General features: G+C 45.5%; 1 protein-coding gene across 1 annotated transcript in view; it reads right to left on the reverse strand.

The window, feature by feature from the left end:
- Positions 1 to 1,786, reverse strand: part of PLA2G4A (phospholipase A2, group IVA (cytosolic, calcium-dependent)) — a 40,557-nt gene extending 38,771 nt beyond the window's left edge. The window contains exon 1 of the mRNA XM_010145724.1: positions 1,639 to 1,786. Coding sequence (XP_010144026.1) covers positions 1,639 to 1,786 — 148 coding nt within the window. The remainder of the gene's footprint in view (positions 1 to 1,638) is intronic.
- Positions 1,787 to 11,050: the final 9,264 nt, after the last annotated feature.

Genomic DNA, 11,050 nt, shown 5'->3' on the forward strand with positions numbered 1-11,050 from the left:
CCTAGCAAGGGAAACGTTAGGGACAGCAAATAAACCTTCTCCTAGACTCAGGCTCCCTCAATTAGACTTTGCGATTCAAAGATTTCACTGTGCGAGCATTTCCTTGGATTGCTACGACACTCCCCAGAAGTTCTTCGGGAGTTTTGCACTGTGATGCCTATCTGTGGGGCTCACCGCATCGCTATGATTTGGCAGGTCACACGGCTACCTGTATAATTAACAAGCAGTTAATTAAAGTCAGGGATCAGTGTGGAAAGCCTTTAAATAGCAATCTTTATTATCTCTGAAGAGTTTCTGTCTGATCTTGTTTAAAGTCAGAAGAACTGGGAGATCAACCCCCAAGTATTTTTTAAAGCTCTTTTCCCCCCAGCAGATCTAACTAATTGCAAACTTCATTAGCTCCCTTGAATTACTACACCAAACTGTGCCAGAAAGAAGGGAAACGAGACCGCTTGCATCTAAACAGCAAAATATCTACCTAAATTAGAAGTGACAAGATCTCACCTGGTATGTCTGGACATCAAGCACTACTTTGGTTTGCTCTGCCAAGAGACTGAACTTGCCTATAAAAGCTTGGGTTTTAACCAAAACACTGCTGCTCAACAACAAAACATCAATGCTTCCTTTTCCATTTCATTTTTGACATGATGATGAGATTGCCCCTACCTATCAGTTCCAAAACTCTAACTTTCCCTTCTAAACAGAAGCAGTGAACGGTCTCCCAGCCGTACTCAGACTACAGCAGCGTGTGGAGAGCCCACATCCCTGCATGGCTGGCATGCAGATGCCATTAGGAACTTCGTTCCAGAGGGACTCCAAAGAAGCATTGAAAGAAAAACTAAACCCAAGGCACAGAACAGCTACACTTAGAAAAAAGAGCCTTCCCAACCCAGTGCTGCCAAGCCACCCCCTCACTCCCTGCCTTTATTATCTTATTTAACCTGAGGCGCACCTGCCCTTTCATGTTGCAAAGTTTATTTTGTGCCATTTTCAATTAAGAAAACAAAATGTATTCTCTAGATGAAAAGGAAAAATACTGGAAGACTGTGTGCTCTGATTAAGACATTACTAAGTCACAGTAATCAAAATCTTCTTATTATTGGTTGCAGACCAAACACTAGCTACCAGCCATCTGGCACGTAACACCTCACACTGAAGTATCCACTTTGTGTATTGCAAAATATTAAAGTTATCAACCACAGATAAAACAGAGAGTATATCCCTTTGCATTTATTCCCACTTGAGTTTTTGCTGGTTGATTTGCCAGGTATGTTTCAAAAAAAAAAAAAAACCAAACAAAAAACCCCCTTATGTGAAAATGTAGGTGAAAAGTAGCTTAATCACTGCTGTCATCTTCATTTTGATTTTAAAAGGAAGCGTCTTTATGAAATGGTTTATGGGTCAAGCGCTGATGTTATGGAAGTGTCATCAAGACAAGAGAATTACCTATTTAGAAACAACACTGCCATGAAATTGCTCTTTTATATCAGCAGCCTACTTGAGGTATCAACCACAGACTTTTCAAAGGCAGCAAGCTATAAGAATCCATATTTCTTCCTCAAGCCTCTTCTGAAGACAACACAGGTTCTCCACAGCTTGGCCTTGCTTCGGGCTGCTCTTCGTGCAACACGCTCTCACCTGACTCCACCGTGATTTGTGGGCTAAGTATCCACAGCGCATCTTGATTTATAATGTAGGTCAAGACTGGAAGGCCTGCAAATGGAAAGCTTGGAAGATTCTCAAACAGCCACCACCATAAGAGAGGGACCACACAGTACGTTTCCATCGTCCTCTCTTCCTGGCACGCTTTGATGTCAATGGAACTCACAGAGGGTCCTGCAATTAGCAGCTTATAGCTAGATGAATTATAAATGTAATTAAAACATTCATACTAATCCTTCTGTAAGATTTACAGCACCCACCAAATCTCCAGGGGCTGAAGACAGACATCCAATGACAAAAGCAGAGTCGACATCTGAGCTGTTATTTTTAAAGGCACTGGCTTAGGAAATAGCGAGAGGTAGGAGGTGAGGATTCAGTGACATCTCCTCGTTTGATTTATCTCCTGTAATAGCAATTGTTGAAGAATTGTATCTCTAAATTACGCTATGAACCACGAAATGAAACACACAATGGACAGTAATTACAGCCAATCATTTTCACATTAAAAATGAGAAATGCTTTAAGCAACGTCTGTTACAGAAGCCTGAAAATTTTTCTACAGTAATTGGAACCCATTTGATCTTACATTACTGATTTAGTGAGATGACTGTCATCAGGCCCCCCTATTAATCTAATTAGTATTTCAGACATAGCATTTATATTTCAGTCATTCCAGTTTGAATTATTTCAACAGCATAATAGACGTAGAGAAAGTAGAGAAAACCTGCTCAAATATAAAATACAAAGGACAATCAGACATTAAAATCTATGTATCTCATTTGTCTATCAAAAGTTGAAAGAAATTCTTGAAGAACTTGTCTTTTTTTTCCCCACTTGAGCTTGTCATAAACACTTGTGATCGTAATGGATGTTAAATAAAACTATAATCTTTCACTTCAGTTAATAGATGCTTCACCCTTATAAAAAGTAAATTTAGATCCAGATTTTTTGGACCTGTGATCTCCAGATACCATGTTTATGGTACAGGAATATTCCAGAAAGTCCATGGCAGAGCTTCCTTAGAGACCCGTTTGGTTCATTGGAGTTTTTTGCCTTCTGATCCTCTCCCATTAAACGCAACGCCATTCATAAACTCTTACGGGGTCCCAAGTGACCATCTTTGTCCCCTTTCCACCATTTTCTTTGGCTTACTGCACTACAGGACAACTCGGTTAGCACGAAGGTGAGCGGCTTGACTAAGGCCACACTTATAATGGGAACTGCTAGATGACCTTCCTCTCCTCCAAGGGGAAGGGAGCAAAGAAACGCACAAGGGGTTCTGGCTGGGGAAGGGAGGTCGTGCAAGCTGTGCCAGACACAGTTGCTGCTGCCTAGCTGCAGGGCTCCGCTCAATTTTCCACAAGTTTTCAAAAATTAGTTATCAAACTGGCATAGCAGAAGCCACACGAATCTCCTCCTAGGCCAGAAACATTGTTCTGATGTGTGTTTAAAAAAAAAATAACTGAATGTGTAGATTTTATGGGGCTTACTGGACAATATCCTTTGCAGGAGCATGGAAATATGATTTGGTCTCCCTATCACAGTCAGGTGAAAATGCAATGAATTTCCAAATCATGTTTTTTCCCCAGTTTAATGTGACTTTCCATTTAAAAAAGACAGAATTCTTAAAAACGGTACTTATTAATAACTCATTAGTAAGTGTGGTAGGATGGAGGGAATGGCAAACGTTCCCATCAGGACGCTTAGGGTCAGACATTGGCTTGGTGCACCCTCCCTGCCAATTCACAGGCCACCAGCATGCCGAGTCCTTACTGTAGAGGCTGCAGGTGTGACTCTGGGAAACACGAAGCTGTTCCCCTGCCTGCAGAGGTGGAGCCCGGGAAGGGCAGGAGCAGAACCAGCTGGGTCAGGCTGCCACGTATAAAAGCATCTTACCACCCTTTTAGATAAGCTTTAGACCTGCCTGTTCAGGTGTGTTTTGAACATCCAAAGAGAACTGTGGCTGAGTCCGCTACGAACTCAAGCCTCCCACTCCTACGGAGCAGATACATCTGAGAGTCTTTAGGCACATTCATGGTCTTGGAGTAACACAGATGCTAGAGTGAGCCAGCATGGCCACGGGGAACCTAAACTGTCCCCGAGTCCCCAGGGAGATCGCCAGGAAGGCATCTGGGGAAGAGGTGAGCTGCTCCTGTGTCTCAGGTGCTGTAGGGAACACCGGGCTTCAAGAGGGGTTTTGCAAAGGGGATGATGTGGCGCAAGGTTTCATGAGCAGAAGGTGACTTCGAGTGAAGTAAGGCAGCTCCCAAAGCAACAGCGATGCTACGAGAAATCCTGTGACTGGGTAATACACTCATTAGAGATTATTAGTGCCTTTTATTATAGTGCTTTTCATCTTAAGTGAAGGAAAGAACTGAACTCCTGGCACAGGCACTGAGCTACCACCCAGTTCACTGGGGTGGGACATCACTAGCGGTTTCACTGATCCAGCCTAGAAAGGAAACAAAAAACCCAAACAAGTCAGCCGAACCCTTCATAGGTTCCAACCCAATTTGTAGAAATGCCAAGACCAAAAAAAAATATTCCCTAGGTTATCTGTACAGTTCCCTTTGCAGGCAGACAGCCATGAAAAGTGACTAGAACATCAGCTTGCAACAGCCCTGAGAAAAATCTGGTTTTCTAGTGGTGTGCCAGAATCTAAGGGGTTTGGGGTTTTTTTGAATTAATTTAAATGCCTAGTTCTTAAGAGCTTTTTAATGTTAAACGTGTGAAACGTCTGACTCCGCCAAGAAAGACACAAGCAGGAGAGAAGGAAGAAGCGGCGTGGCTGCCCCATTCAGCAGTGGCAGACTGTGGGTCCACAGGAGCACCAGATCCTGGCAGTGATAATACAGCCTAGAGTAGGTTTAGGCATATCATCACATTCCTGGGAAATGACTCAAAACCCACAGCATGACTTTTATTCCAGATTTATGTTAGCGGATAGAGTACAGGTTATTCCTATCCTGGCATAAAGTGTGCTAATACAAATTTAAACTGGCAACGTTTTCTGAATCCGCAGAACAAGTTTACACTGGATCTGTGTTTAGTGTCATGAGGCTTTAGAGGTTTTGGTCCTCTACCAGTAGCCCTATAACTTGATTTACTATATTGCTGAAGCACAGCCTCCGGGTCTTGGAGAGAGAAGAGGTTCTTCCCTTGGCTTTTTAATTCAGACAGCTGTCAGGAAGGTTTTAAAACCCTGGAGCTGTCCTAAGGGGGCAGAACTGTAGCCAAGAACAGGCTCTGGTTGGCCACGTAAACATCACATCGTAGTGAAGCCATCATCACTGCTACTGCAAGCAACAGCAGCAAACTCAGCAATAAAGTGACAGCTGAGAGTTGTTTCTGCTCCAGCCCCAGCCCCGCCGTCGCCGTGCAGTTCGGTTCTTACAGGCATTTCATGCCCTGGACTGGAGAATGGATTGCAGAGCCATTAGTCAGGACATTACATGCACAGCAATGTGGGAAGAGGTCCACAACGAGAGAGGGATGGTCATGCAGGGGAGTTCCTCTGTGCACCGAAGCACGACATAGGCCTACACGAAGCAGATATTCCCTGTGTTTCAGCTGTCCTGACTCACTGAGGGCTGCTAATTCCATCTGAAGCACATCCAGCTCAAGGGGTTCCTTCCTGAAGACAGCGAAGTGCTTCGAGAGGATCAAAGTATCACCCTGTTCTTATTTTTCCTTCGTATCTGACTATGACTGATGTTCTTACCGATCCTCTCTTAGGATCAAGCATTAGCCCAAGCCTAACATAAAGTCAAAGCCCTCCCTGGTAACAGGGATGAGAGGGAAAAGAAAAGAAAGCAGGAAGAAACCAAATTCTTACAGAGGACAAATGGAATAAAAGGAGAGAATGCCCTCCTAAATGGAGGGGGTGAAAGGCTCCAACTGGGGAATGTGGTGCCCACAACTCTCTAGAAGAGAGCTTCACTATGGTATTTTGCCTAGTGACAGGACAGCACAAGAAACAGTTCCCAGCCACCATGGAGCTCTGTTCTCCTGGGGCTGCAGTTGGTCACAGCGTGGCAAGGCCTCAAGCAGAGGGACAAGGAGGTCCTTCAACCAGAAGGTCTATCAGGATAGATCCACAGTCTAAGCCAGCCTGACTGCTTTGATGTTATCATTACAGAGTAGAGGACAGCCTTCCTCTAGGATGAAAACAAGCTTCCACTAACGTTTTACAGGAATACTCCCTGCCTCAGCAACTCCATGGTAAGTGTTCTGAGACAGAATTTGGTTCTCGGTGAAAAGATATTTTTGCAACTGGAAAGAACAACATTTTCTGGATTAGTTTCACTGTGGAACATATGAGCCTGTTTCCAGGCTCCCAGCACTGCTTCTGGCTAACCCTAAGATAGCAAAAATATCGCACATTTCAAGGAAACTGAAATCTAGTCTACAGTCACCTTACTGTTAGACTGAGATCTGCAGTAGACATCTCCTGAGCTGCTGTTACTCGTAGCGTTCATTTTTGATGACACACATCTTTTAAGGGCAGATATTTCAGTACCAGTGGCTCTAGAACCAGAGCTGCTGTGGTTGGCAATGGAGCATGGAGCATAGCAGGACATGACCAACGGCAGGGCCATTGGGAAGAGTCAAATCAGAAGGGGTTGCTGAAGCCCCCAGAGCTTGGTCATCCTGGGACACAGTTGCCCATCATCGCCACCCTAGCACAGACTGGAGCAGCATGAGTCCAAAAGGGAACATCTCTGTCGTCTTCTTTGTCATCTCTGTCCATTCACTGCCAGCACCCCTCCTCTGCTTCGCTCTGTTAGGCACACAGCACATCTTGGGGCTCCTGGCCAGGTGAAGATCTACATGGGCACCTGGTAGGACTTGGCAGATAGTCCAACTCTGACCTACTTTTTCCAGGTTGTTCGGCTGGCACAGGGGAGGAGTTTGGCTTGTTTTCCTCTTGAAGCTCCCTTGCAAAAATCAGGACCTGCTTCAGGGCCTTGCAGAAGGAGCATTATCTGATGACACATCTACAGTTAAATCATATTGTAGCTAAGTCAGGGTGCAAGACCAGCCAACTGTGATACAGAGATTAGTCCTGAATAAGCTGCAGTGTAAGACTGTTGTGTCCCTGCTCTCAGACAAGCAGGTAAATCTGTGATTCCTTCCCTTTCAGCTGGCTCAGATTGAAAACATCGCACTTGTGTGCCTGAACTGCACTTCCACACCAAGAGCTACAGCTCATGGCAAACCCAACCTCAGGGCAACAGCCTATGCAGAGAGAAATGGTGACTGAAATAGCACTGGATATGGGCTCTTCTACGCCTCCACATTGACTCCAACTTGCAGGGAATGTCTGTTGCCGGTTGTAGCAGCACAGGCCCACCAAGAGCCACCCCTCAGAGCTGCTTTCCACCTCGGCATTAGCAAGTTTGGCAACCAGGGTTGAGCTCTGACTGTTCCCACCACTTCCACTTGCTTATCTCAGCAGCCTCTCTACAGGTGAGACGCACCCTTACTGCCAACTGGGTGGACACCAGCTGGGATAGAAGCTGAGTACCAGTGCCATGAGCTATCTAAACTTTAAGAGAAAGACTTCTTCCTTAAAATGCCCAGAATTACACCATTTAATATCACAGCATCAAAAGTAGATGAGGCAAGTAAAAGCTGCAAATCCAAAACAGGATAAGCAAGATTAGTGATCGTTAAGAGGAGAGTCATACAACTGGTTTCCTTTGTAGATGCTACCAATCATTTTGAAAGCCAGTACACTTAAAGGACAACAGCTCCTTAAAGATGCAAGACAAATTTTACAATGCTTCCTTTGGCCCATATTTCCACCAAAGCCCCTGAAAATCCAGAAATGTGAAAGTTCCTACAGAAAAAGAAATCAGTCTGCAAACCCTTCTCTTCCAGAATGCTGCCGTTTGGCATTCTGGCCTTTTTCCTCAAGTTCTTGCACTGTCAGAGACGTAAGGAAAGGCTCCACAGTATGGTGTGGGGTCTAGGGTAGATTCAAAACTTAACACCCACTGCATTAAGAACCTTCTGGACTGGAGGCAAGGTCTTTTTCAAAAGCTCCAGTCAGAGAAGGGATTTTACAATGTCTATTGACCCCTGCACGCAGCAGAAAGCGAAGCAATGAAGATTATTTAAATCCTCACCAAAACCATGCAGATTTTGAGATATTCCATCTGGTATTGGATTTATGTCGCAGATTTTGGGCAGCAGCAGGGCTGCAGAGGTGGCTTCTGTAAGAAGATACCAGAAGCTGCCTCCATGTCAGACAGCACCAGTTTTAGCTGGTTCCAGGATGGACCAGCAGCCAGCCAAGGCTGAGCCCATCACTCATTAGGTCACAGAGGACTTTATGATGTGGGAAGGATCAGACACTGGAGCAGGGGAAAAGTGTGAGGAAGAAGGAGTGGCAGAGACGACATTACTAACTGACTGCAACCCCATACCCTGCATCGCCTGGGGGGATGCCGAAGAGTCAGCTGTGAAGCTGAGCCTGGGAATAAGGGAGCTCTGAGGGTGTCCCAGTTTAGAAAAAACCCAGTTTTTTCCTGTTAGGAATGTTTGTTTTAAACTGACCAATTGTGAGCATTCCTTCCGTTTACACTGTCACATCTCATTGGCTGTGAAAATTTTTTGTGGGCTTGCCGGTTCCCTTTAAAAGCCTCGCACCAGCTCCAGCTTCCAGTCTTTACAATCTCGGGGCTGTCCTTACACTTCCAGTGGTCTTACACTTTGGAGGGGGCTCGCGGCTTGGGTCTGGGGGGACTTCCAGTCTGTGTTCCTCTGGCTCGGCTTCCAGGGGCTGGCACCGGCTCTGCTCTCCAGCTTACAGCTTGCTTTGCTCTCGGCTGCCTACTGCCTGCTGCCTGTGGCTGGGGCATCCCCCCCCCCCGGGGCGGGCTTTTTTCCATAACCAGGCTGTGTTCCTCTGGCTCGGCTTCCAGGGGCTGGCACCGGCTCTGCTCTCCAGCTTACAGCTTGCTTTGCTCTGGGTGTACCACACGTGCCTGCCTGCCTGTGGCCACTGCAGCCCCACACTGCAGAGTGGACCCTTTGCCACCGCACCCCCGCGCTGCGAGGGACAGAGCATTGCTGCCACTGGAGCTGTTTCCATTGCTGTTTTCCCTGCTGCTGCTGCTTCTTCAATACCCACAAGCAAATCGGTACGGCAGCGTGAGCCCCGGCTTCCATGTGGCATCCCAGCGTTTGTCTCAGCCGCGTGGTCTTTTGTTCCACCTCTGTGAAAACCCATGTGGCCGCCACCATTTCAAACACTGATCAGTATTCATTTCGTTTTGTTTCCTTAACCATGTTTAATCCTCGTTTTCCATCCCACAAAAACCTGTTAATATTTCATTGTTTTTTCTGTATATAGTGTTTTTTTTAGTGTTATTAAACTTGTTTCAGTTTTTCAAACTTTCAGCAGAGGTCCCACAAATTTTTCTTTCTTTCTTATCTCTGCTTTTAACTCCTTCTCTCCCAGAGTGGGAGAGAGAGGAAAGAACATGTTCCCGTGCTTGGCGTACCTCGGCCAACCCAACAAGGGGGACAGTGGTCTAATTTTATATCTAACTATTCTGCTCTGTTACAATTAATTGGCAATAAATTAATTTCCTCAAATTGAGTCCATTTGGCCTGGGACGGCCAAATTGGTGAATGATCTCCCTGTCCTCAGCTTGACCCATGAGAGCTTTTCATCTTATTTTCTTCTCCCATCTTGTTGGTGGAGGGTGAGGACAGAGAGTCTGGGGGTCAGCCAAGGTCAGCCCACCACACATCTGCTGCAGTTGCTCATCTCAGCGATCTTCAAGCCTTAGCCAGAAGAGCTGAGCTCAGCTATCGGAGCAGCAGTCGCTGAAGGACAATCTAAATCTTTTGTAAAGACAGAGCTGTATCAACTGGATGTTGATAGGCCAGCATCTAGAGTGCCAGAGCCACCCTGAAAGGGACACCACAAAATGAAAACAAGTGGAATCAGTTCTCCTGTGGGAAGGCAACAGCAAATGGGCAGCCACCTGAAATAAGGGTCTTCTATGAACTCCTGGCAAAGAGGGAGTCTGCTCCCAAAACTTTCTCCCACCACCTCTCTTGAACACCCTGGGTCACTGTTCTTCCAGCAGTTCTCATTGGTCATCCACACACATGCACTCTCAGAAGGACAAGCTGGTGTAAGCAGACTAACTTCCTTCACATATATGAAAACCATTTGCCCGGAACATTTCTATGACGAAATTACGGCCATTTTCATTTATTTTGATGTGTTTTCTCAGCAAAGAACAGAAGCTTAGCTACTCAGATCCTGGTATGACCCACACTCAGTTCTGATTGCTTGTCTTTGTCAGATCACTCTCCAAAAATTTTAAAGCTTACAGAGACAATAGGAAATCTCAGCCAAATCAAATAAAAAGGAAGGGCTGGAAGCGATCCTAGCTCCAGCTTTCTCCGCTGTTCCAGCCACCCAGATCAGCTAGGGCACTAAAAATATGTCTTGAATCAGCAGTGCCGTGTGGGAACTGTTCACTCCAGGAGAGGTGCTGCCTAGGCAAGTTATGGTGTAGTGGGCATCGATCAGCTAATTTGGAGGATGACACAACTACTTATATTCTTCATTAATGAACAGTTCAAGAAATTTTTGGAAAACTTCCTTCAGATACTGCCTCTCTCCCCAGCCCAGGCTTGAGGACGCAGAGGTGAGGGTAACCGTCCCAGAGAAGTCCAGCCCTCCATGCCCACCCAGAGCTGCAGCACCAGGCACGCTAGATATCCCGTCTAAAACTCCTTGAGCAAAGATAGACCTCAAACCTTTAAGATGAAAAAGATCACACAACCAGCAAAATTACAAGCACTTCCACACACTTAAATTTAGGTCTCTCACAGCTATTCCAAAATATCTTGGAAAGACTGATATGGAAAATAGAAGAAAAGCAAAACATTATACAAAATCTGTCATGTACCCCAGGAAAACCATTGCCACCACAACATAAAACTGCCTTTCTTGCCCACAAAGTAGTCACTGGAAGATCAGTAACAGATTAGATCAGGAGAAACTCACCTGAATAGTCAACAGCTTAGTAGTGTCAGTCATGGGTGAGAAGCACTCAGGTACCCACCCCAGCCAAGCTGTCTCATGTTATGTACCACAGCCACGCTCCCTGGCAGAGAATCCTACCCTTGAGCTCAGAAACCCAATGTAAAAGTTGAAAAATTCTTTCAACAAATGAAGAAATATATATATATAAATCAGTCATGGGTGAGAAGCACTCAGGTACCCACCCCAGCCAAGCTGTCTCATGTTATGTACCACAGCCACGCTCCCTGGCAGAGAATCCTACCCTTGAGCTCAGAAACCCAATGTAAAAGTTGAAAAATTCTTTCAACAAATGAAGAAATATATATATATAAA

Source organism: Buceros rhinoceros, unplaced genomic scaffold (genome assembly GCF_000710305.1).
Source record: "Buceros rhinoceros silvestris isolate BGI_N320 unplaced genomic scaffold, ASM71030v1 scaffold10741, whole genome shotgun sequence".
NCBI lineage: Eukaryota > Metazoa > Chordata > Aves > Bucerotiformes > Bucerotidae > Buceros > Buceros rhinoceros.